Source organism: Phyllobates terribilis, unplaced genomic scaffold (assembly GCF_046119375.1).
Source record: "Phyllobates terribilis strain yellow unplaced genomic scaffold, ASM4611937v1 Scaffold_3__8_contigs__length_932513732, whole genome shotgun sequence".
Classification (NCBI taxonomy): Eukaryota; Metazoa; Chordata; class Amphibia; order Anura; family Dendrobatidae; genus Phyllobates; species Phyllobates terribilis.
Genome location: NW_027362763.1, coordinates 405,371,763 through 405,399,198, shown reverse-complemented (window position 1 = coordinate 405,399,198; position 27,436 = coordinate 405,371,763). Strand labels below are relative to the sequence as shown.

Here is a 27,436-nt window from a genome sequence, read left to right as displayed (position 1 = left end):
TTCACAGCGACTTTTATCTTGTGATTCCCAGTTGTATGCTTGCAGCAAACGATGAAGAGGCACAGACATGTTAAGAGAATATTTCAAGCAACAGAAAGTTGGTAGAGATGTATTTTCACAAGCACAAATTTTCCACATAACATACTGCATTTCTGGACAATAGATGGAGCTTTTAGATAGAAAAGGTCTAGCTAGACCTCATGATTGTTTCCTTTACAACAATTCTAGAAAAATCAGACTATACATTTGTAACCGTGGCATGTAGGCGGTAGCCATGGGCAAGGTACTCCTCTCTTATGCCTGGCACGTTGCATGAAGATGGAGGTCTTGGCTGGGTGTGTTACTTGTACTGTGAGGGCACTATGCCCGTGCAGGTAACCGATGTTGCTGCTTGGCCAGGACCAGATGTTTTACAGTTCAAGGAGGGAGACCATCAGTCAAAAATAAACTTTTTATTGGACATTAACTTGGGGAGGGTTATATACAGTATATAGTAGGTACATATCTTCTCAAACCTTTCCTTCATAATGAACAACATTTTCCTCACCCAAATTCAATCCCTTTCTCCTCTCTTTACTTGCTCTCTATCTTTACTATTCCTCACTACTTCACCACAACCCCAGCTCGAAGCTACAAGTCAGCCTGCAAGAGTCCTTTATTCAACCCACAGTTCCACGTCTTCTTTCCCCTTAGGGGAGCTACTTTGCCAGTATGTCCGGTACTTATCCTCTCTTTTATTGACACTAAGGAACTTCCGCTCAGGGCACTCTCTTTGTCTCGTGTACTCTATCCTGTCTAGGCCCATTAACTTTAGGGGTTATAAACTCTGTGCTATACTGCTATGCGTCCTCTCCCAGAACCCATCTCTGGTAAATCTCTGTATCTCTCAGTCACTCTTCTTAGTTTCCGCTCCGAATCAGGCTACCTCCTTCTCCCTGTCTAGACCTTAGGTCTCTTCTCTATGCACTCTGGGCCCTTTCTGCCATTCAAACAGGAAACTGTCACTTTCCCTTCATCTTAGCCACTCCCACTCTGGGCTAGTCCCAACCATTAACCCTCACTGTCCCAGCTGTCATTATCAACATTACTAACACAAGTCACAATTTACATTACACAGTACAATAACACTTGTTTCTTCAAGGGGGGAACGTGAGCAATATGTCCATCTCCTTACACACACACTGGCCACTTTAACCCAGTAGGGACTAATCGATATGTGCTGATCGAGAACTGAAGCTAAATGTGATGAGAACATCTGTTGTGGGAGACTGAACACATAAATCAAGCCTTGGGAGGTGAGTAAACAACTAAGTTAATCACTCTACTACTCTGGACCACCAAGCAAGGGCGTTGTCCTAGACCACCAGCAATTAAAATGCAAAAGGATTATTCTACTGTAAACGACTAAAATAAGGGGGATTACCCAAGACAAAAAGGGAATCAAATTATTAACCTCTCCACTGCTCTGGATAACCAAAGGTGGTAATAACAAGGGTAACCATAACCATACACCTTCAATAGCTGATGACCAAATAAAACTATTCCTCCAGATCCATCCCATACACATGCATATTCTGTCCGGCCAAGATAGAAGAATGGAGATCAGTGGTGATGTCCAGGCGCTGCCCAGGATGCCACAGGTGTTTGGTAGAAAAGATTTATTAAAACAATGCGTTTCAGAGTTGGTTCAACTCCTTTCTCAGGTATAAAGGAACTGAGGAACTATGTACCTGAGGAAGCAATTGAATCAACTCTGAAACGTGTTGTTTTAGTAAATCTTTTCTTCCAAACACCTGTGGCATCCTGGGCAGCGCCTGGACATCACCGACGATTTCTTTTTTTCTATCCATATTTCATGCTGTACCCGGGCGGGTGTGAGTCCGGCGGCTGGAGTAGCAGCGTTATAGTGATCGGATAGTGATGGGATATTAAAGATGATTCTATCACCATTTGGTATTGACCTAGGTGAATGGGCTGGTAAATGAGCACCGATCGTCAATTGGTTCTCATTTAAGTGCAGAAATCTACCTGAGAAAATGAACCTTAAGCTACTGCCAGAAACCTGCGGTGGTTAGAAGAACTTAAATTCAACATTTTGGTTGCTTATTTCCTCAGACATCATGAGTTGGGGAAGAGTCATGAATCGCCCCCACAGATAAGCTGCCCCCAAAACTAATGGGATCAGAAAACTTATGTCACTAAAAATATAATAATTCCATTAACAAGTCAGTGATAATCATAACCTTTTCCTGTCAATAGTGAGGAATTTAACATGCTACACACAAACTGAAGCATCTCCAGGGTTGACAGATGCCCTAATAATTTATGCAACTAATCTGACGTAACGCTTTTGGTTTTCTGCTTCACAGGTAACAATCTGACGATATTCTCTTACCTCTTTTAGGATTCTTTCATTAAAGAACTGCTGGAGCTTCTCATTACAGTAGTTAATGCAAAACTGTTCAAAACTGTTGTGTTCAAAGTATTCTGAAAACAGAAAAAATGAGTCTGGTATTTTTCTTTTAATACTTTTTATTTACAGTATTAAAAAATGGTCAAATAGCTCAACCAATTATCCTGTTTGTCTCAGCATTACAAGACTGGGTTCGTATTAGCTTTTCACTACAGTCTTGCTCAACGTCACATCAAAATACAACAATTTTGATTTTTTTTCACAGTGTACACATTTTTTTTGGAAAGTATTCTTTTTATTGAATGGGAAGTCACAGCTGCAGAGATTCCAGTTATGTACAGGGTTTTTACACTCCCATACATTGCAGGCTTAATGGCCACTTTTAGGCCCCACAATACCGCAGCAAACTATCAGCACTTGACACGTTAGGATAGTATTGGATCAAAGTTAATTTTCACTGCCATGTTAAAGGGAACCTGGAACCACAAAAATGCAGTTCAATCTGCAGGCCCCAAGTCATAGATCAGGGGGAGCTAAAGCAGATTGATATATAGCTTTGTGACAAAAGATTCAGTATAACCTGTGTTTTAATGATTTAAATGTCTGCTCTTTCTGGGATTTCGGTCTAGTGGGTGGTCCTATCAGTGACTGACAGCTTTTTTTGTATGAGTGTGTATACACAGATAGCTGTCAGTTACTGGGCGGTCCTGCCCACTGGACCAAAGATCCAAGAAAGAGCAGAGGTTTAAATCATTAAAAGACAAGTTATATTGAATCTTATCTCACAAATCTATATCTCAATCTACTCAGCTCCCCCTGCTCTATAACATGATGCCTGTAGATTGGACTGCATTTTTATGATGACAGGTTCCCTTTAAGTGTACATGCAGCTAGAAGATGGTTTCCCATTGTGTTTTATTACCCTACCCATTGCTGAAATTGCTTTAAGGCTGGGCTCAGTGAAGCCTATGAAAGATGGTCCAATTTTATGTGCAAAAAATGGACGCATGCGTTTTTCCGGGAAAGGACATGCGGAAATGAAGTGCAAATTTTCCGCAACGTGGGCACATAGCCTTACAGGGCTGCACAGCGCTGCTCCATTTACTGTATAGCGGTCAGGTACTGCACATCCACCGCCTATCCAAATCAATAAGGCGCGGATGTACAGTACCTGGCCGTAGCCACTATACAGTAGACTGAGCTGCACTGTCCAGCCCTGTAATTGTTCAGTTCCAGCCACAGCCGACACGAGAACAGATGATCGGCAGGGGTGCCGGGTGTCGCATCACCTCCGATCAGACATTGATGACCTATCCTAACAATAGTTCATAAATGTTAAAGTAGTGGACAACCTCTTTAACTTTTAATAAATTATATTATTAATAATAAGAAGCTACACGTAACTATTAAGAGCACAAGGGCAACTGATATATTATTGTTCTATTCTATTAACTGCTTGCCATCTATTAGACTAGCTCTATAGATCAGTGTAATTGTATTACATTCCCTGTCATGACTCCAATCCATAACATAGTAACCGTTTAGACAGATCATATAATACACAATTGCATTCGCTATTAAAATTGCTAGCTCACGGCCTCTCCAACATGTTTCACCTACATGGCATCATCAGGGGATTTGAGGCTAATGGCACATATGGTCGTTGAATAATTCATTTCACCCTTGTTAGGACTGTGGAACACCGTCTTGTTTTCAAATTCCTCAAAATGGCATGTGCGGTTCATGAATTTGGCGTGCATCCAAACTGCTCTTTATTTTCGTCTTTAATCAATTTTTGTAACTTTTCAGCACAAGAAGTTGCAAATGCTTTAAAAAGTTACAAAAATGTGCCAAAACATCTGGATAAGCAAAGTCGTTGAATATTAAAAATAATAACAATAATAAAATAAAGGCTTCAAAAAGAAAGACAACTTCAAAAGTGGAGCAAAACAGAGAATATGCGCAAATACTAAATCAACTAAAAAAGGAGGAAATTATTCCAGAAAACAGCAATGATGAATTGGGGCCATAGTTCTGCTTGGAATACCCCAAAACAGTAGGATTTTTACATCAACCTATGATGTGCAACCTAGCTTCATTTATTTTCGATTGATTACCAATGTGCACATTTTATTTCAACTCAAATTGATATTGGGGCACTGGGGCTGGCAAAGTATGTCACTACAGCCGACAGAAGCTTACACTTTGCTATTGGGCTTCATAGATGTCTCAAAGAGAAATTAAAGATCTCTCAAAGAAAAAAAACGCTACAAAGTGCTCCATACGATAGTATATCTCTTCAATTTTCCAATGTCAAATAAGCTTTGTAAAAAAAAAAAAAAAGCTGAGTGTTCCTACTACCTGAGATATATTGGACGTATTCAATTTTTTTTGTAACGTATTTTATTTAGCTATTTGCTAACTGAGGTTCCCTCTAGAAGATATATAGTGCGGAGTATACTCAAAATACTAATTTTCTGTCCCGGGGATGAAATATCTAGAGCTGTAGCAATGTTCTGTAAAGTAAATTTCAGTATTTAAAGAATAGTTCTCAAAATGACTCCAAGAACACTACAAGTTATCATTTAGCAGGAGCTGAGAAATGAAATCTAGAAAAGGACAACTTGTGAGAGAGGTAGGAGAGGAAGATAGAATTCCGGTGGCACCACGTGAAATTGAACCTATAAATAAAAATGCTGAAAAATGCAATAGAAAGAATGACATGAATGAGAAAATGGAAACATAATATTAGAAAAGGAAAGAGTGTGAAAGAGAATGTACTTGGGGAAATAAAACATTTAGTGGAGACATATGAGTCACAAAGCAGCGAGATATACTCGAGGGAAGCCATCGGAATAACACAAGCCGAGATATCGAAAGCCCTCCTGATGAAAGCCATTTGTAAGAAAGGGTGTTCTCCTGAGGGAGGCTAGTTAAAGACATTTATGGACTTTTCTATAACGTACTGGCAAATACTAACTAAACAACACAACTATATAAAACATACAAACTAGAATTAGACTTGACCCAAGAAACAGTTAAGTAGACCTAGACTTTATGAATAAATTGGCTAAATAACATATATAGCATATACAATATAACTTCTGAATGGTTATGCCTGTGGCCCGATATAGTCATGTTTGGTAGTTAAAACTGGTCACACACATGACATAATGCAGACATATTACCAGGATCCGCCAATAATCTAGCATATATGGGGCAGCCCAATAGTACCCCAATGTCAACAGTCAAAAAAAAAAAAGCATCTTCTTATCACTATGTCAAGTCTGTGGGATACCAGTGTTAACAGAAGTGTCTGTCAATCACCCATTTTTGGTAACAAGTCAAACTAAGATAGCAAAAAACTTCAATTTGAATACGATCTTAGTCTAGGTTTCATCATATTCTTAGTAAAAGAATTACATTTATTCATAAAAAAAATATATAGAATTTAGGATCACTTACCAAAGCCAGCAATGTCCAAAACGCCAATAAAATAGGAGGAACTCTCAAATGGGAAGCACTGGTTTGCCCTATTTACCACATGATCAAAGAGCCGGCCGTAGACTGCCTTTGCTAGGGCATCTCGAGCATTGTTGGCCTGCTCTACTTTCAGGGGCACTCTAAAACAAAAGAATATATTACATGAAATTTCCTTAGCACGGCTAAAACTGGTCTTCCCAAAAGAGAAGAACTCATGACCTTAAATGGAGACTGAGAACCAGTAAGTGGAGATGCACCATGGATTTATGGGGAAATATAGAATAAGTACTGTTGGTCCATTTCATGGATTAAAGGGGTAAAATAAGTTTCTCATTCCTAATAATGGAGATATTTAAGCAGCAAAATGTCCATCAACGTCTCCATTTGATATCACGGAGTGAAAAATTATCATCTTTCCCAACAAAACCAAGACAGCCAGACAGTGACCACTCTTTGTAATAAAAGGATGTGGATTTGGATGCAAACGACCCCAACTTTGAAAGGAAACTTTATGAGGTTAGAAGGCAATGAATTCTTATCAGACCGTGTACATGTTAAGTGGAAGGAATAATTTTTGGACTGAACAGATAAAGATGTGGAGAGCAACAGACATTTCAAAGACACTTCCGTTATAATATAATCATCATCTATGCGTCACACTGCGTTCTGCAGCAGTGTATGGATGTTGTATGCGAACGAGGTCCCCTTTAGTTCACCAGGAAAATATTGCATTACAGATGCATTACTCGAACAACCCCTTCTGAATCCCTAGGTTTCCCTCTCAAAATAATAACATGTATACTTGCCTACAGTGCTGGCGCCGTTCCAGCAATTTCAGCACTGGCTCCCCCAGGTATTGCATGACAAACGATAACTGTGACCAATCAGCGCTGGCTTCATTCTCCTCTGCTATGGATGGAATTGACATCTGAAGGAAGCGAGAGCTAAGGCTGCTCTCACACTTCCTCTGGATATCTTGATCTGTCAGTAGGGAAGGAAAGTGAAATCAGCGCTGATTGGACGCAGGGATTGTGTGATATAACAAATGTCACGTAATCCCCAGGAGAGCCAGTTCCGATAGTGCTGGAACGGCACCGAAGGGGAGTATAAGGCCACGGCCCCACTATCAGTGTTTAGTGGGTGTGGGTGATAAATGCAGAATGGGTGACTTGTTTCTATTATACCTTTTCTCTGATTGTTCCTCACCTGGTTTTGTCTCCCACTCCTGAGAAAAAACACTGACCAAATACTGATAGTGGGGCTGTGGCTTAAATGTTATTATTTTACTGGGAAGAAACACAGAGTTTCAGAAGGGATTGTCTTAGTAGTGGACAACTCCTTTAACTACTTCGTTCCCACTGTAAATAAAAAAAGAACTGATGTAGAAGGCCGAATAGAAAATTAATTTCCCACAGCACATAACTGATTGTACAGAAAATGTTTCTTTAAACCTCTTTTTGCTATATATCCCCATGGATGAAAAATCCACAACTTACTCAATAAGGTATACATGTGGAACAGAAATGACAAGTCTCACCGCTACATAACAAGAGATGGGTTTTATTAAAATGTCCTCGATGATTATTAAACTGTCACATTACGAGCTATTTATATCCACTGCAATATAGTAAATCTGCAGCCGCTATACACTGTTAATCTATTAATCTTCTAGGATCTATTACTTTTAGGATATTATTTAATAAATATGTTAAGCAGATTTAACATAAAAAAAGTACCGCTTCTATGTAGGTACCTATATCCTAAGCAGTTAACACAGACAAAACATAGTGAATGAAGCCACAGAAAAAGACAATGTCAAAATGAGCAAGGGGATTCCACATCAGCATAACGCCATCATTCTCCTTGATCATGTGGTGTTGTTAAGAGTATGTGGACATTAGGTAGGAAATAAGGGGGCCAGGATTGCTATATCAAAAATGTCCTCCCATTATATGGCCTGCACAACAGAGGCCAGCCATAAAATAGTCAAAAACAGGGGGTGCATTTTAGATATTTCTAGGATATGCCCAACTTTGCATCCATTTTTCTAGGTCAATTACATCTAAAATAAATTACTTCTTACTGACATATGCATATATATATGCATATATATATATATATATATATATATATATATATATATATACACACACAGAAAGTAGAGGATAGTTGGAAGAGCGTGGCTGTGGGATCAGATCAGACTACGCAGTATGTTTGTAGTCTGTTACCATGGAGATACAGAGATCTGCATAGGAGCTGAAGACCAAATTAAAGGATATTTCTAATTAAGGCTATTTCAAAGTTGCTTCCTTTTTTTTTAATTATAAAATACATAGACATTAAATGTTGTTCTTAGACCACATTAAATGCAGGTTCCGCAGCGCTTTACAGACATTATGGGCACTGTCCCCACTGGGGCTCACAATCTAAATTCCCTATCAGTATGTCTTTGGAGCTAATAAACACCTTTGGCATCAACTTGTCATATATTTGTGCCCCCAAACCAGAGACATGGTATTGTGAAGACCCGAGGTCTTCCGTGGGCGTAACACTACTCAGACAACACAGGGTGAGGGTAAAACAGTGTGGCAATATTTTATTGAACCACAAAGCGGACAATAAACACACAGAAGAGTCCCAGCAAATACCCAAGATGGTACAACATTACACAGTCTCACCCCTCCGCTCCTGGGATAGAACAGCTGCGACTTTGGGACTTCCAGGGCCAACTACTTCAACCATTGGCCCCCGCGCTTCTGGCAGCACCCACAAAGAGAAGGTAGCGGCAAGGTTAGGAAGCTAGCAGTCCATCGAGGTACAAGGCCAGGAGACCCAAGGATCCCACCCTAACCTCTCCGAGAGTTTCCATGAGGCCAGATGACCGACCGGTCCTAATCTGGCTTCTCCGAATGTCTCCATGGGTTCCAGGCGACCGGAGGGTCCCACCTGGCAACCCCAAGCAATATATCCATGGGGCCAGGTGACTTCATCGTCCCAACCTGGTCTCCCCAAATGTATCCATGGTCTCCCTGATGGTCTGAGAGAGTCTGTGTGATCTTTTGCTTCTCCTTGTAAAGTCTCTTTCCAATCTCCGTTTCAAGTCTCACTGCTACAGAAGCACATGTCCCTTAAAATAGTTACAGTCGTCCTTCAAGTACACATTTACAGGTAAGGGGTTAGAGAGGGCATAACTCACAGGGCTCAGGTATTATTGTTTGAGCTAATCTATTTACATAGTTGGTATAGTAGGGGGCTTTTTAAATCAACATCATTGTTTCAGAATCAAAGAGGAGACAACAATCAGGGTTATACAAATAATGGTCTGAACTTCTCCAGCCACAGAAATACACATACATTTACAAGTCAACACAAAGATAATAGTGTATTTCTCTTGGATTAACAAATCTAAACGTCTGGTTGATTAAGATTATAAGATTGTATCGTCAAAGGGATAAAAACATATCAAAAAATAGCCCAACTGTTTTGATGATACCTGATTTCATCAGAACCAACCTGGTAAATAAAGTTCTGATGTATTCCTGAACTTAGCACATTTCTTTATTTTTTAATTATTTCTTGTCACATAAAAATGTTATATCATTTTTTCCCCCTAGACAATTACTAATATTTGGATGCTCATAACGTCAGTGATTGATTTGTTTACAAACTTTCTGCACATTTTATGCATCTTCAATAATTCATGTGTTCCATGCTTTACTTTACATATACAAGAAGCATTATGTCCCACAGAGATACACTAAAGTACATACAGTATGTCTCTGCCCAGAATCTGGCCTTTAAAAGTATCCTCTGCCATCGCTAAGACCGTATTCACACGTTTAGTTTGCAGTGCATTTTTTTGTCGTGATTTTCCAAAATAAAAACAATGATTTTAACACATTTACAGAAAAACACAGCAAAAAAATAAATAACGAGAACAAGGCTTAAATCTGAATGTTCAGAGGAATTCATGTTAAAACTTTTGGAATTCAACAATCTTAACTGGGAAACTTGCATTACATAAAGTCTATCTGTCTATGTAAAACTGTATGCAGTTACATGCATTTCCACAAAATAATAATTCTAAGGCTAGGGCACCCGAGTGTATATTCTCTCATCAGAGAGAGTCGGGACAGTTTTACAAATCACACTCTGATCAAAGTTTGACCATACTGTGATCTGATTCTCTTGGATGACAAGATGGAGAAAACAAAACAAACTAAAAAAATTCTCAATCTTCTCCATTCTGTCAGTCCCTGGAAATTGGACTGTACTCAGATGTCATCCGAGTGCAATCCGATGGTTTCCATGGACTCATTGACTTGCATGGCCGAGGGCGATCCGAATATTGGATGAAAGTGGAGCATAATGCGATCTTTTCTTTGCAACGGCACGGATATATGCACGGCCCCATAGAATAACATTGGTCCAAGTGCAATCTGATGTTTTGTCAGATTGCACTCAGACCGAAAATTCGGCCATGTGCATGAGCCCTAAAAGGTAATACCTTCATTTATCTCCAGAAAAGGACCATGTCTCAAACAGCTTCGAACTGAGAGAGAGAGGGAGAGAGATGGCATTGCGCAGCCCTCTATTCACTAATGAGTTTGCAAAAATTGCAAGCAAGTGCACACTACAATATTTGGAACTCCCATAGTGGTGAAAAAGAGTCACGCTTGCACCCCTATCTTTTCATTACCGGAAATGTGAGAACAGACCCAACTGAAGAATATTGAGGGTCTCCGCATAAATGTCTGTCAATTATTTACGGCATATTCCATAGTCTTACAATGTAAGAAGCTGGTAGGTCAACAAGATGCTGTAACTTAGGTTCCTATTTGGAAGTCCATGGAAGAATTCTTTGCTCCATCTAGTAATGGAATCAGAAAGACACTGCTTTTCATGATCTTCATGATATCTCCAGGGGATATTCTTTAGAAAACAAGTAAGATAAGGCAGGAAACTACATAAGACTAGGCCTATAATAAAATGTAATAAAAGCTTCTGTGCCAATTACTTCTTTATGTAGGACAAGTATTTAGAATTTGCCATCACCGTACATGATGACCAATTCATTTGTGAAGGTCAAACACCTTAGTCTATCATTGATTTATGGGGAAGTTCAATATCTGCAGTTTCTTAGAAGGCTAATATTAACCCTGGCGTGTTCTACTTTATTGTTTCAGCTTATTTGCTAGAGAGAACTAGAGTGCTGTTTAATGCTACTGGCCTTTTAAATCCCATAATCCTCTTAAAAAGCTAATTTCCATGAGTGAAGGCCCACACGGCATGCAAAGGTAAGGTGTGATCCTATCATTCAGTGCACGTATAAATGGAATTATAGCCGGTTAGATCAGGGAGTATCTGTTACTACTTTATAGATCAATGTTAGTTGATACATGTACAATTCATTAACTTGGTAGTTACCACATTTGTAAAGAACTTTCCCAGGAGAAATGGAAAAGACTAATGTGATAGACATCTGTTCCTCACACAATGTATACAAGGTCAGAGTGGTTTTCTAGAAATGGGCAGATATGTCAAATGAATATTAAAACAAGCAATATAATAAATTAAGTAAAAATGTTTATAAATGTCATCAACGCAAATACCATTCAAAAAAAGCAATTTCAATCTGGTCTTAGTGGGTGATGCCCATCTCAACCTCTCATGGATATCCGAAAAATCTGTCTCTATTGCCCACCACAGGAGAGTGGGACTCCGGAGACCGCAGAGCGGGCTGCGCCAAGCTGTGTCCCTGACCGCATAACTCACAAACTCTTATTCCCAATAGTACACATCTACTAAGAATAGGGCAATGATCCTTCTAATGTCATTGTTTGGTCGCCTATTTGAATACAGTCACAGGATACTGATTACCATCTCATGCTTGCGAACCACAACGTCATGGTGACAGATCCATGGTTTTTATTTACACAAACTATTATTCACACAATCAATGAGCATTCTCACCAATTGTTCTGACACGTCACCTATTTATGTAAGCTAATATTTTGTAAATTCTCTTGCCTGAATTTGAGTCTGAGTTATAAATTATGACAACTTCTGATGAGGCTCTGAAGCATCTAAGTGTTACATCATGCGGCTATATGGCATCCGGGCTGTGCGGCGCTTGAGCTGTGCGGCATGTGGCATCTGAGCTGTACGGCACGCAGCTGGGCAGCATCTGAGCTGTGCGGCATGTGGCATCTGAGCTGTACGGCACGCAGCTGGGCAGCATCTGAGCTGTGCGGCATGTGGCATCTGAGCTGTACGGCATGTAGTTGGGCGACATCTGACCTGTACGGCATGCAGCCGGGCGGCATCTGAGCTGTACGGCATGCAGCCGGGCGGCACCTGACCTGTACGGCATGCAGCCGGGCGGCACCTGACCTGTACGGCATGCAGCCGGGCGGCATCTGACCTGTACGGCATGCAGCCGGGCGGCATCTGACCTGTACGGCATGCAGCCGGGCGGCATCTGACCTGAGCAGCATTGGAGCTGTACGGCATGCAGCTGAGCAGCATTGGAGCTGTACGGCATGCAGCTGAGCAGCATTGGAGCTGTACGGCATGCAGCTTAGCAGCATTGGAGCTGTACGGCATGCAGCTGAGCAGCATTGGAGCTGTACGGCATGCAGCTGAGCAGCATTGGAACTGTACGGCATGCAGCTGAGCAGCAATGGAGCTGTACGGCATGCAGCTGAGCAGCAATGGAGCTGTACGGCATGCAGCTGAGCAGCAATGGAGCTGTACGGCATGCAGCTGAGCAGCATTTGAGCTGTACGGCATGCAGCTGAGCAGTACGGCAAGTGGCTGAGCTGTACGGTATCTAAGCTGTACATCATTTGGCTATGCGGCATACGAGTTTGACATCATTAAGCTTTACAGCATCTGAGCTGTAGATCATTAGGGCCTGTAGCATTTGAGGTATAGATCACAAGGCTATGTTGCATCTGAGGTATACATCACGAGTCTATGCTGCATCTGAGGTATACAATGGTGTGAAAAAGTATTTGTCCCCTTTCTGATTTCTTATTTTTTGCATGTTTGTCACACTTAAATGTTTCAGATCACAAAACATTTAAATATTAGACAAAGATAACGCAAGTAAACACAAAATGCAGTTTTTAAATGAAGGCCTTTATTATAAAGGGAAAAAGAAATCCAAACCTACAGAGCCCTGTGTGAAAAAGTGATTGACCATCCCCCTTAAAACATAAATTAACTTTCGTTTATCACATATTGGGGAAGAGGAGTTCAATTTCCCTAGCCACACACAGGCCTGATTACTGCCACACCTGTTCTCAATCAAGAAATCACTTAAATGGGACCTGCCTGACAAAGTGAAGTAGACCAAAAGATCCTCAAAAGCTAAACATCATGCTGCGATCCAAAGAAAATTAGGAATAAATGAGAAACAAAGTAATTGAGATCTATCAGTTTGGAAAAGGTTATAAATCCATTGCTAAAGCTTTGGGACCCCAGCGAACGACAGTGAGAGCCATTTTCCACAAATGGCGAAAACATGGAACAGTGGTGAACCTTCCCAGTAGCAGCTGACCAAAATTACCCCAAGAGCATAGTGACGACTCATCCAATGGGTCACAAAAGACCCCACAACAACATACAAAGAACTGCAGGCCTCACTTGCCTCAGTTATGGTTTGTGTTTATGCCTCCACCATAAGAAAGAGACTGGGCAAAATGGCATGCATGGCAGAATTCCAAGAAGAAAACCATTGCTGAGAAAAAAGAACATAAAGGCTCATCTCAGTTTTGCCAGAAAACATCTTGATGATCGCCAAGAATTTGGGGAGAATACTCTGTGGACTGACAAGATAAAAGTTGAACTTTTTGGAAGGTGTATGTCCCATTACATCTGGCGTAAAAGTAACACAGTATTTCAGAAAAGGAACATCATACCAACAGTAAAATATGGTGGTGGTAGCGTGATGGTCTGGTGCTATTTTGCTGCTTCAGGACCTGGCAGACTTGCTGTGGTATATGGAACCATGAATTATGCGGTTTACCAAAAAAATCCTGAAGGAGAATGTCCGGCCATCTGTTCGTGACCTCAAGCTGAAGCGCACTTGGGTTATGCAGCAGGACAATGATCCAAAACGCACCAGCAAGTCCACCTCTGAATGGCTTAAGAAAAACAAAAGTAAGACTTTGGAATGGCCTACTCAAAGTCCTGACCTTAACCTGATTGAGACGCTGTGGCATGACCTTAAAAGGGCAATTCATTCTCGGAAACCCTGCAATGTGGCTGAATTACAACAATTTTGTAAAGATGAGCAGGCCAAAATTCCTCCAGAGCATTGTAAAAGACTTATTGCCAGTTATCGCAAACGCTTGATAGTAGTTGCTGCTAAGAGAGGCTCAACCAGTTATTAGGTTTAGGGGGCAATCACTTTTTCACACAGCGCCCTGTAGGTTTGGATTTATTTTTCCCTTAATAATAAAGACCTTCATTTAAAAACTGCATTTTGTGTTTACTTGTGTTATCTTTGTCTAATATTTAAATGTTTTGTAATCTGAAACCTTTAGGCTGTGTGCCCACTATGCATTTTTAAGCGTTTCTGACGCAGAATTTCTGCAGCGAAAACGCTTAAAAAACGCTTGGTAATACGTGCCCCATGGTCCCCAATGATAATCCGCATGTGCTGTGCACATGCTGCGGAAATTTCCACTGCGGATTATCATTGCGGAACAATACGCAGCATGTCCATTAATTTTGTGGACACGCAGTGTAATTGCCGCCATTGACTTGCATTGGACAGCGTGACATCCGCATCACTGCATCTGCACATGCGGATATCATACGGTTCAATGTGTGGATGGTACCAAGGTCTGGAGAACAGGAGACTCTCATCCAGACCTGGGTACCATAGAAACTGGAAAAAAAAGAATAAAAAAAAAAAAAAATAAAGATTATACTTACCTTCTGATGGCCCCCGGTCTCCACAGCGATGCGTGCGGTGTGTTGGGCAGCTCGGGGTGGTGTGAGGACCTGACATGACATCATTGAGTCATGTGACAGGTCATGCGACCGCTGACGTTGGCGGTCGCGTGACCTGTCACATGACTCAATGACGTCATCGCAGGTCCTTCACACCACCGCAAGACACCGGGTAGACCAGACGGAGCGGAGAAGGAGACCGGGGGCCATCGGAATGTAAGTATAATCTTTATTTTTTATTATGCTTATTCTTTTTTTTAACTATTACTTGGTCACACTATATAAATCCATGCCGGTTGCATGGATTTATGCAGTGGTGGCCAAAAGTATTGGCACCCCTGCAATTCTGTCAGATAATACTCAGTTTCTTCCTGAAAATGATTGCAATCACAAATTCTTTGGTATTATTATCTTCATTTAATTTGCTTGCAAGGAAAAAACACAAAAGAGAATGAAGCAAAAATCAAATCATTGATCATTTCACACAAAACTCCAAAAATGGGCCAGACAAAAGTATTGGCACCCTCAGCCTAATACTTGGTTGCACAACCTTTAGCCAAAATAACTGCGAACAACCGGTTCCGGTAACCATCAATGAGTTTCTTACAATGCTCTGCTGGAATTGTAGACCATTCTTCTTTGGCAAACTGCTCCAGGACCCTGATATTTGAAGGGTGCCTTCTCCAAACTGCCATTTTGAGATCTCTCCACAGGTGTTCTATGGGATTCAGGTCTGGACTCATTGCTGGCCACCTTAGAAGTCTCCAGTGCTTTCTCTCAAACCATTTTATAGTGCTTTTGGAAGTGTGTTTTGGGTCATTGTCCTGCTGGAAGACCCATGACCTCTGAGGGAGACACAGCTTTCTCACACTGGGCCCTACATTATGCTGCAAAATGTGTTGGTAGTCTTCAGACTTCATAATGCCATGCACACGGTCAAGCAGTCTAGTGCCAGAGGCAGCAAAGCAACCCCAAAACATCAGGGAACCTCCGCCATGTTTGACTGTAGGGACCGTGTTCTTTTCTTTGAATGCCTCTTTTTTTTTCCTGCACACTCTATGTTGATGCTTTTTCCCAAAAAGCTCTACTTTTGTCTCATCTGACCAGAGAACATTCTTCCAAAACGTTTTAGGCTTTCTCAGGTAAGTTTTGGCAAACTCCAGCCAGGCTTTTTTATGTCTCGGGGTAAGAAGTGGGGTCTTCCTGGGTATCCTACCATACAGTCCCCTTTCATTCAGACGCCAACGGATAGTACGGGTTGACACTGTCGTACCCTCGGACTGCAGGGCAGCTTGAACTTGTTTGGATGTTAGTCGAGGTTCTTTATCCACCATCCGCACAATCTTGTGTTGAAATCTCTCGTCAATTTTTCTTTTCCGTCCACATCTAGGGAGGTTAGCCACAGTGCCATGGGCTTTAAACTTCTTGATGACACTGCGCACGGAAGACACAGGAACATTCAGGTCTTTGGAGATGGACTTGTAGCCTTGAGATTGCTCATGCTTCCTCACAATTTGGTTTCTCAAGTCCTCAGACAGTTCTTTGGTCTTCTTTCTTTTCTCCATGCTCAATGTGGTACACACAAGGACACAAGACAGAGGTTGAGTCAACTTTAATCCATGTTAACTGGCTGCAAGTGTGATTTAGTTATTGCCAACACCTGTAAGGTGCCACAGGTAAGTTACAGGTGCTGTTAATTACACGAATTAGAGAAGCATCACATGATTTTTTAAACAGTGCCAATACTTTTGTCCACCCCCTTTTTTAGGTTTGGTGTGGAATTATATCCAATTTGGCTTTAGGACAATTCTTTTTGTGTTTTTTCATTGAAGACAAATTAAATGAAGATAATAATACCAAAGAATTTGTGATTGCAATCATTTTCAGGAAGAAACTGAGTATTATCTGACAGAATTGCAGGGGTGCCAATACTTTTGGCCACCACTGTATAGTGTGACCAAAATCGCTTGATAATCCGCATGCAGAAATGCATGCAAAAACGCTTGACAAACGCTTCTACCTGGCGGGAAAAAAGCATGTAAAATCCGCATGTACAATCCGCATGCGTTTTTCCTGCCAGGGAGAAGCGGGAAAAATCTGCAGCATTTCTGCATCGTGGGCACCTAAAAACATGCAAAAGAATAAGAAATCAGGAAGGGGGCAAACACTTTCATACCAGTGTACATCATGAGGCTATGCTGCATCTTAAGTATATAGCATAAGGATCTACTGGATGTGATAAGTGTTTGGCTCTTATGTATAAAAAAATCCCTGCAGCTGCTGAAGAGCAGCATTGTGTAATGCCATTCCTCTCTGTATAATGATGTTCATACAAACACTTATTAAAACATCAATAAAAAATTGACAGAATAAAAGGCAAGAATGCCAGCCGTCAATATTCGCAGGATACTCATCAATACACTTGGAAGATTATTGTTTTGATCTTTACACACACACAAAAAAATCATCTATTCTTCTTTTCTCACAGGTTCCAATCAATTTCTCTTCTATCGTCAATCATTCTTATTAAAAAAAAAAAAAAAAAAAATGGGGCACACCAATAGGCTCAAGTCGCTTTTCCAGCACTAACAGATGAATAGAAATAGATTCCGCTTTATGCCATACTTCGCTAACATCTTCCTACACTGGGAACTTGTATAGTAGCGTTTTCCAAAGAAATGTGGGCACGTGACGGGAGACAGATTTTCTTCCACTTTGCAGCATATTATTAGTATTGAGCCTGTCCGCGCTAATTATGAAGCCAATTTATGAGCCGAGTACAGGATAGAAAAGCTCATCCAGCGAGCTAATATTTGCCGAGGCAGCTGCTTAACTCGCTGAACACAAACAATACAGAAATGAATCAGAAATGTAACAAGCCGGTGATGTGTATACAGTCTCCATAGTCCCTGGAGTATGGACAGCAGTCATCTCGGGCATATTTCTGCTACATTATGCAACACTTATTGATAGTGCGACTACCTGCATGACATTGGGCTCCTGTATTATGTAAAAGGACAGGCAGTGAATCACCATAAACCTTGGGGATTAGCCATGCTGATCTGTGATTATCAGGAGACACGGTCAAGGTACGCTACCCTCTCTATACTTATAAGGTTGCTGTCACTTCTGTTTGTCATATGATAAATTACGAGAATCCCAGAAAGCCCTAAATGTTACGAGGATTGTGCTCTGCTACTGGGATCCAAGGAGCCGTTTCTTTAAAATATTTCATAGCCCTATATAGATAACTATTTCTATTGTACTGCAGTTACTTTCCCTGGTAATTAGTCATTTTCCTGGAATTAGAATGACAGATTGCTCGAGTAATGACTGCTTTGTGTGGTTCCCTTTACTCCTCATACAGGATGTCCAGGAGTATAACATTCCCGTATCGTGTATGTTAGGCTATCATTTAGGCCAGCCTAATGGCCCGTTTACAGGGGCCTATGTCAGGCCAGTAATGAGCGCTCATTGACTATACTCAAGTCTTCCGGCGCTCGTTTATTGGCCTGCTTACATAAGCCACCGAGCAATGACAGGGAAAGAACAATTGCTATTATAGGCATTCTTTCCCCCCTACAGTATCAGCAACATATGTCCTGGTTACACGAGGCTATCTACTGCCCATAATAATAATTTTAACGATGACATAAAAATCAAAAAGCACCCAACGAAGAGTTTTGTTCATTCATCATGGGGAATGCTGCTCTCCTTACATGGGTAGATTTTCAGGAATGAGCATATCTATGAACGCACATTCGACAATTATCAGATTGTATATAAGGCCCATAAGACTAGGCTTACACCATGTTTTTGCAACCTGTCACAGGGTACTGTTTTTATTCTTGTCGGGCAAGTTTACCATTAAAACAAATTGTAACAGGACACAAAACTGTTGTAAACTTTTCTCTGCCCTGTTTAAGAACCAAATCCAGATCGTTCCTATTTTTGAACAATAAAAGTCATTGGCTCCAATTAAATAGTGTTAATAAGGAAACCTGTCACTAGAACAATGCTGCTTGAACCACTGGCAGCATGAATCGGAGCCTCGCTGCACGATAGCAGCCAAGTATGTTTTTAGCTGAAAAGCTGTAGCGTTTACGAGAGAATATAGTTTCCAAAGCCGGCCGGAAACTATAGGCTGGGACCTCACTAGTCTGGTGCAGATAAGGCCTGATTCTCCCCACCCGCTCCAGGTGACTGACTGCCTCTGGCTATGTACATACATGGGAAAGACCTGGAAATCAACTGGAGCGATACACAGAGAAGCTAACAGGGTCAGCACTGGACTAGTCAGGTCTCGGTCTCTAGTCTCTCTGTCTATAGTCCCTGGTCGGCTTTTCAAATGTTTTCTCTGATGCGCCATATAGATTCTGAGAAAAACATATCTGGCTTCAATCATGCATCCAGGCTCAGACTCATGCTTAGGTTTTGGGCAGTCTGTGGTTCGCATTCATGCTTGGCAGTCTGTGGTTCGCATTCATGCTTGGCAGTCTGTGGTTCGCATTCATGCTTGGCAGTCTGTGGTTCGCATTCATGCTTGGCAGTCTGTGGTTCGCATTCATGCTTGGCAGTCTGTGGTTCGCATTCATGCTTGGCAGTCTGTGGTTCGCATTCATGCTTGGCAGTCTGTGGTTCGCATTCATGCTTGGCAGTCTGTGGTTCGCATTCATGCTTGGCAGTCTGTGGTTTAGACAGCATGAATCTAATAACAGATTCCCTTTGAAGAACTTTTTTTATAATCTCTTGGAAGAAAAAGGGCCATTCAAAAATATCCAAAAACGTGGCATAACTTGCACTTTTTTTTTATACATTTGGAACATTTTGGATTGTCAGAAAATTATGAAAATGTGCACCATTTTCAGGATTCAGGAGTAAGTCTAAAATTCACTGCTTGAGGACCACTCACAATTTTCGCTGCACTTTCCAAAGTCGGCACAAGTCAAGAATACTTGCATATGTTTAATGTCCCTTTACATGTTACTTTTTAATACGTCACTGGGTATATAACTTGATTGCTGTAGAAATAAAGCAGCTTCCAATGTAACAAGGCATATCACTATTCATCTTTTTTTTTTTTTTGCACTTTGTACTGTGATTGTAAAACACTCTGGATTCAGCACAAATCAATTACATAAAATATGTAAATTTACAAAACAGATAAGTTAATATTTCTGTTGGGGAAAAAAGAACATAAAAGTTTTAATTGTTCATGGACTTTCTGACAACGGCTGCAACGTTTTACATCAATCTTATTAGAAACTGCTTAAGCCAACCATTGAAGTTAACTATCACTTTCTAGAACAGCAATTTAGAAGTAATTTAGCAGGATGCATGATTTAAGGATAAGGCAGAACTATTTGACACTTGTGCTCTTCACGCCTCTAAGACTTTTGACATTCTCAGTGATCAGAGATTTAGCCCTTACTTCCTGGGAAAGCTTAGAAAATTCAGTATGTTGGTAATCGGCAATATATAACATAAAAGTGTAGTGATTAAAGAGAATCCAGTTTATTTTCTCCAAATTAGGGAGGGGAGAAGAACACAAGTTTCATATGGTTCAAACTGTCCACATTACAGTCTGGAAAGCAGCGGATGAAACTATGTAAAATTAATGGATGAAAAGCCAATGAAGCTTTGAAATTTTGAGTTTATTTAGATTTGCAATTCATATTATCAATATTCTCTGGGTGGCAAAGATGAGGGAAACCAGACGCGAAGAGTAGAACTACTAATTAACTTCCAATTGGAACAACTATTTGTCCCCAAAGGCACAAAAGGGAAACCCACTGAAAAGCAAGTTAATTAGTTACACAGCAAGTTCACATCCAAAATTACATATGCATTTGTGCGTATTCATGTTTTCCAAAGTAAGATTAGCCTGCCAGCAAATTCATATTATTTCAGTCAACTTGTAACAACATCTCTTTCTGCCAATAACGCATGTAAATGACAACGTTTTTTCAGTCAAATACAAGTTTTTCACAAAGTGGACTACAGCAGGACCCCAAAGACTTCACAAGAAGCTGGTATTAAATGAAAAAAATTACACATTTTATTATTTTTAATAATATTATAAAATAGGTAACGGTGAAATAACCATTGATTTGACATACTTTAAAGGATTTGAACAGGCTCTATGTGACTGCAGACTTGTGAATTCTCACAGCGTGAATAGCACTCGCTGTCAGGATTCAGCGCTGGCAACAGACGGGTGCTTGACTGCAAGCATGCAATTTGCATACATGCGGCAACGTGCCAACTAGACATGCACGGCCTTGCTTAATAGAAATAAATTGACTGGACACGTCTAGTCGGAATGAGACAGAAAGTATGCAAATCACATACTTGTGGTCAACATGGCCACCCACTCCTGGCACCGGTACCAGAGAATCCTGACAGCGCGCACTGTGAGAATTCAAAAGTGGGTAGTCCCAGTCTTAAGACCGAGTTTAAAAACACAAAGTGTTCGAAACGTGTTTGATTTTCTCTGCCCATGGTTTTTTTCTCCTGTCCAACCCAACTACTTGGATGTATTAACACGTTATATATATTTTTTAAATGATCAAATAAAGATTATTTCTACATTTAAACTGGAGCTGGATCAACTTTTTCTTCTGTGCAAGTTCTTTCCAAGTTTGGCAGGAAAGGGACTCCGTGCTCCAATATGACTACAATTGAAGTCTTTCAATAGGGGTGAGATGAAAAAAGTAATCTTTGTTCACTATATAATCCCAAACTTGGACAACCCCTTTAAATTGTTGTTTCAGGTGACTTTAAAGAATAAGCTGTCATGTGTGTGTAATAATACTGTTTATGGCCACTGCAAGACTTGTTTTCCTCTTTTTTTCATCATTTTTTCTATCTGCATACTCCCTCTCTAATAATCAGATGCCTCTGAGCTAGTGGGTAGCGACTACCTGCTCTAATGTCTCCTGTACACTGTACATAGAGAGATGAGGAATTCCTGCTCTCCAGTTTCTATGTAGGACTTGTTGGAAGTACAACAGTGGAAGACTTTATATAGCAGTACTGAGCACTGTAGCTGTTAATCCAGCACTGGGTTGAGAAGAAAGTAGCACTGTGTCTGTGTCTTCTGATATAACTCTGCTCCTCTCTCCTCCATAGACTTCAAAAGGCAGATATAACCTGACACCTCAGTGACATGTTAGTCTGTCTGCTTTGGAGTAAGGCGGATTTCAGCAGTTTTTCAGAGTAGATGATGTAGGAGAAGAAGTGGAAACATTTCTACATTTCTGTTTTTTTTCAGTCAAGATGGGGTGCAGAGTGTACTTTAATGAGAAAAAAAATGAACTTTTTAGAATTTACCAAATGGACGCAATGAAACAAAGAGTGAAAAATTTAAAGGGGTCTGAATACTTTCTGTACCCACTGTATATACAATTTTAGAGACATATGACAAGAGTACACGTATGGGTATTAGAAAAAAAAATGTCATTAGTTTATATATGTACTATACAAATTAAGAATAACCCAAATGAGGACCAACAATGGATATATGGACAATCGAAAAATGAATAATATAGAAGAAGAAAGAAAAAATTTCGACAAGAGGTCCAAAAGTATATATACATTTTTACAATATTCAGAAAAAACGCTATGAAAATTGCAGAAATGGCTATCTAGTGGTCTGATGCAGTAGAACATTAGACAACCTTACTACAATGATCTCCAGGTGGAATTTTCTATCATGTTTGCTGGGCATGCTGAGATGTATAGAAGGATACTTACTACTATAAAAGCAGCTGCGCTGTTCTGCGTAAGGTCATTTTTTTATCTTTACATGTGAGAGGTTTGATATTGACCCCCAAAAAAATTTGTTGCTTTCTTTGATTTCAGGCAATAGCATGCTCTTTCATGCATTTAGTAAGTAATGCTCTAATAATAATAATATATTATTTTATATATTTTTATTCTAAACACCCACTGGTAATTTGGATAGAATGGAGTAAAGTAATTATGTAGAAAAAAAAAACGAAATGATCCCCTTTATTGGCAGCTGGATTGGTAGAAATTGTTATACCCACTTCACCGATCACTTTGGATGTAAACACACAACACTTGACAACCCATCAAAGAATGCCTAAGGGCTGATCCAGATGGGTGCACTGATGGAAATTGCTCATACCATGTTCCAAATCAAACATGATGGCAGCTCACATAAATGACGATGTATAGTGTAAACTGCAGGTCAAACTGAAAATGTGCACAGGCTTCTCCAAGCGTTTGTTAACCATAGGTGCACATAGGACTGGATTATTTTATTAGGGGATGTCCATAAGGGGAAAGAAATGCTGAGAATTTTCACTACTGACTTCAACGATGAAGTGAAAAATTTCAATTTTTTGACAGCAGATTACTAAAATTGTCTAAAATTAAAAAGATAAAAATAGTACGCCTTCCCGGGCATCTCCGCTCCCTTTGCGAGTCTTGTCTCTGGTCATACATGGGCACAGGAGTGGCAGAAGGTGGGTATTTTTTAGTATAATACTCCCTGACATTGCATAGACAGAGGGGAACGAGGGTTGTATGGACCACAGAATGGTCATAGATTGGTCATCAGTAGTAGTAGCCATGATACTAATATGTATATTTTTGCTTCTTCTGTTTAGCGGGATATTACTTTATGACAGACCACCATATTCTAGCGTCTAATATCATTTAATCTAAAGCATAAGGTCTCCTTTTACAAATCCTTAAAGGAATTGCGCAACAGGCAATTATCTAATACACTGTAATACTACTAAGAGAGATGTGATAATAGGATTAGAGAGAACATACAACTCTCTGAAGACCAAATTCTTGCTAGATGTGTTTTTTTTTTCCTAATTTCAAGAAACTAACAGCCTCCGGTAAATAGAAAAAGTAATATACTTCATCAGGGGTCAGTGATCCTATCGTTCAGAATGCATATTTGCAAGCACGTCCTTGAAATCAGTCAGTCATATATAAGCAGCTGGCTATTCAGTGCCAAAATGGCTATTAAAAAAAAAAAAAAGAAATGAAAAAATTTCCATAAAAATCACGTTCTTTCTGCTAAATGCTGGAAACCATACGTATACATGAAATTGCACTAGAAATGGTATGTAACTAAAAAAAATAAATAATGAATAAATAAATAATAATAATAATAAATAAATAAATAAATAAATAAATAAATAAATAAATAAATAAATAGAGCAGGCGATGGATCTCCGGAGACTGGATGGAGTCGCCTGCCCGGCTCTTGTATTGGGGACTGGAGTATTTTATAGAAGTCGGCTGCAGAGGTTAATACTAAAGAGCAAACTCCAGGGCTATCCCGATAGCCATGGCAATGGCTGACATTCTCATGTGCCACAACACGAGAGCAAATCACACCATCTAGACCATACTGTGTTACATTACTGCTTCTCGTAACCTGCCACCGACATAGTATACGGCACAGCTTGGCGCAGGTAAGGGTAGCCCATCATTTATATCGGATTTTTAATGTTAGTCTCACTTCTCACGTTTCGTCGTCGGCTGCTACAAAGCAAAGCGATAAGAAAGAAGGGTTTCAAGGAGCAGAGCAGTTTTATCCAGGAGGAAGATGTCGTTCTGCAGAAATATTGCCTGCCGCTTAATTGTTTGCATTGAGGGAGCGAAATGAAAGAAGAGGAAAAACAATCTTACTTGATAACTGTGCCTTTGGTGCCCCCTGCTGTTGTAAGCATGACCCGCGTGGTTAGACTGACTCGCAGATCATCCTCGTCGAGACCCAGGAGAGCAGAGCAGTATTCTAATGATTTGCTTGATTTGTTCTTTAGCGTGCAGCCACCTGGCGTTCAATACAAGAGAAACGTCAGTAAAATACAGGTCTGTAAACAGGGGCATAATTGGTTAACAGCGCCTGGCACCTCGCCTAGCTGGCATAGGCATTTGTCCAGATCTGTTCTATACAATCTGCTCTTTTTTTTTTCTTTTTTTTTTCATTTTTCTTCCCTCTGCAAAATAAAAACCACTGTAGATGACAAAAGCAGTAAGCAGCTGGAAAACGAGAGCAAATGTGCACTGTGCTCTAGAGGAGAAAAACTGGGGATGAAAAGGTTGGAGAGGTGCTCAGCACGGCACGGAATAACACAGCATGGCTTTTATTCTATGCCAGAAGACGAAAACAACACGGCAAAACCAAAGAAAGCCATAGGAGAATGATTGGGGGAGGAACGGATTCTACCCTATTCCGGATTTACTTTCTATTACAGTAATTGTAATCACCCTCTCCTGTTCCCATTAGAGGCACATTTTCTGCCAGAATCAGCATCGATCGCCAATACATAAAGCCATCTCTGTTCATTTAAAGGGGTGAACTGTTGTCGGAGGCAGATCCCCTATTTACAACAGGAGATGAGATCCCAAAAATGATGACTTTCAGGACCACAAAAGAAGCCATCAGCTAACAATCACGTGAGCAGGCAACTTTACACTGGTCAACAATTGGGAACAAGGGGGGATTATCATCCTGCGTGATCAGACCTGATGGCTCACAATCTAATTTCTCCATCTCTCACACACTAGAGCCAATTTCGATAATGTGCAGTATCTTAGGTTTGTGTAATGTGCAAGTACCTGGGCACAAATGTAGGAAGAACATATAAACTCCATGATGAGGTTTGCTCTAGAAGGACACCTAGCACCAAGTATGGAAAGACAACAGTGCTAGCCACTGAGCCAACTAATTGCTTTTATCAATAACAGGTATTTAACCAGGTGGAAACCCCCGACAATGCAGACAAATATTTCCCCTCTAAGAAAATGTATTACTTGCCAGCTAGTCATGTAATACATTGATGGGCCCGGTTAGCAACTCTCTGCTCAGACCAATTTTATCCAAGCTACACACAAATCACTGGAGATGGCAGCTAGTTTACCTGCTTGCGATTTAAATAGGTTTTCTGCTTAGGCACACAATGCGTTTTTGATGCGTTTTTTTCCGCACGGAATTGGCCCCAAAAACACATTGCAATCCTTATCCCAGCATTTTCTATGAGAATTTTGAAGAGCTGTGCACATGATCAGGAATTTTCAGGATTTCATTTTCATGTGCATTTTAAATCTGCAGCATGTCAATTCTTTGTGCGTAAAAGCAAAAACGCACAAAAAACACAAATATTGCACCAAAAACGTGGAGAATTTCCACAGCGTTTTTGCTGCCAAGAGGTGCAGAGATGCTGCACAAATTTCTGCACAAAATACTGATCGTGCGCACATACCCTTAGAACGCGAGAGGGAAAGAGGCAGAGAAGGGCGAGAGAGCGCGGCAGAGAAGGGCGAGAGAGCGCGGCAGAAAAGGGCGAGAGAGCGCGGCAGAAAAGGGCGAGAGAGCGCGGCAGAAAAGGGCGAGAGAGCGCGGCAGAAAAGGGCGAGAGAGCGCGGCAGAAAAGGGCGAGAGAGCGCGGCAGAAAAGGGCGAGAGAGCGCGGCAGAAAAGGGCGAGAGAGCGCGGCAGAAAAGGGCGAGAGAGCGCGGCAGAAAAGGGCGAGAGAGCGCGGCAGAAAAGGGCGAGAGAGCGCGGCAGAAAAGGGCGAGAGAGCGCGGCAGAAAAGGGCGAGAGAGCGCGGCAGAAAAGGGCGAGAGAGCGCGGCAGAAAAGGGCGAGAGAGCGCGGCAGAAAAGGGCGAGAGAGCGCGGCAGAAAAGGGCGAGAGAGCGCGGCAGAGAAGGGCGAGAGAGCGCGGCAGAGAAGGGAGAGAGAGCGCGGCAGAGAAGGGCGAGAGAGCGCGGCAGAGAAAGGGAACAGCGCGGCAGAGAAAGGGAACAGCGCGGCAGAGAAAGGGAACAGCGCGGCAGAGAAAGGGAACAGCGCGGCAGAGAAAGGGAACAGCGCGGCAGAGAAAGGGAACAGCGCGGCAGAGAAAGGGAACAGCGCGGCAGAGAAAGGGAACAGCGCGGCAGAGAAAGGGAACAGAGCGGCAGAGAAAGGGAACAGAGCGGCAGAGAAAGGGAACAGAGCGGCAGAGAAAGGGAACAGAGCGGCAGAGAAAGGGAACAGAGCGGCAGAGAAAGGGAACAGAGCGGCAGAGAAAGGGAACAGAGCGGCAGAGAAAGGGAACAGAGCGGCAGAGAAAGGGAACAGAGCGGCAGAGAAAGGGAACAGAGCGGCAGAGAAAGGGAACAGAGCGGCAGAGAAAGGGAACAGAGCGGCAGAGAAAGGGATGAGCGGCAGAGAAAGGGATGAGCGGCAGAGAAAGGGATGAGCGGCAGAGAAAGGGATGAGCGGCAGAGAAAGGGATGAGCGGCAGAGAAAGGGATGAGCGGCAGAGAAAGGGATGAGCGGCAGAGAAAGGGATGAGCGGCAGAGAAAGGGATGAGCGGCAGAGAAAGGGATGAGCGGCAGAGAAAGGGATGAGCGGCAGAGAAAGGGATGAGCGGCAGAGAAAGGGATGAGCGGCAGAGAAAGGGATGAGCGGCAGAGAAAGGGATGAGCGGCAGAGAAAGGGATGAGCGGCAGAGAAAGGGATGAGCGGCAGAGAAAGGGATGAGCGGCAGAGAAAGGGATGAGCGGCAGAGAAAGGGATGAGCGGCAGAGAAAGGGAT

At 41.4% G+C, this 27,436-nt stretch overlaps 1 protein-coding gene across 4 annotated transcripts in view; it reads right to left on the bottom strand.

The window, feature by feature from the left end:
• Positions 1 to 27,436, bottom strand: part of MYO6 (myosin VI) — a 271,734-nt gene that overhangs the window by 132,401 nt on the left and 111,897 nt on the right. For all 4 annotated transcript variants that reach the window (XM_073675590.1, XM_073675592.1, XM_073675593.1 and 1 more), the window contains exons 12-14: positions 24,539 to 24,683; positions 5,879 to 6,036; positions 2,396 to 2,487 (exon numbers count right to left, since the gene is read on the bottom strand). In XM_073675590.1, the coding sequence (XP_073531691.1) occupies positions 2,396 to 2,487; positions 5,879 to 6,036; positions 24,539 to 24,683 (395 nt within the window). The remainder of the gene's footprint in view (positions 1 to 2,395; positions 2,488 to 5,878; positions 6,037 to 24,538; positions 24,684 to 27,436) is intronic.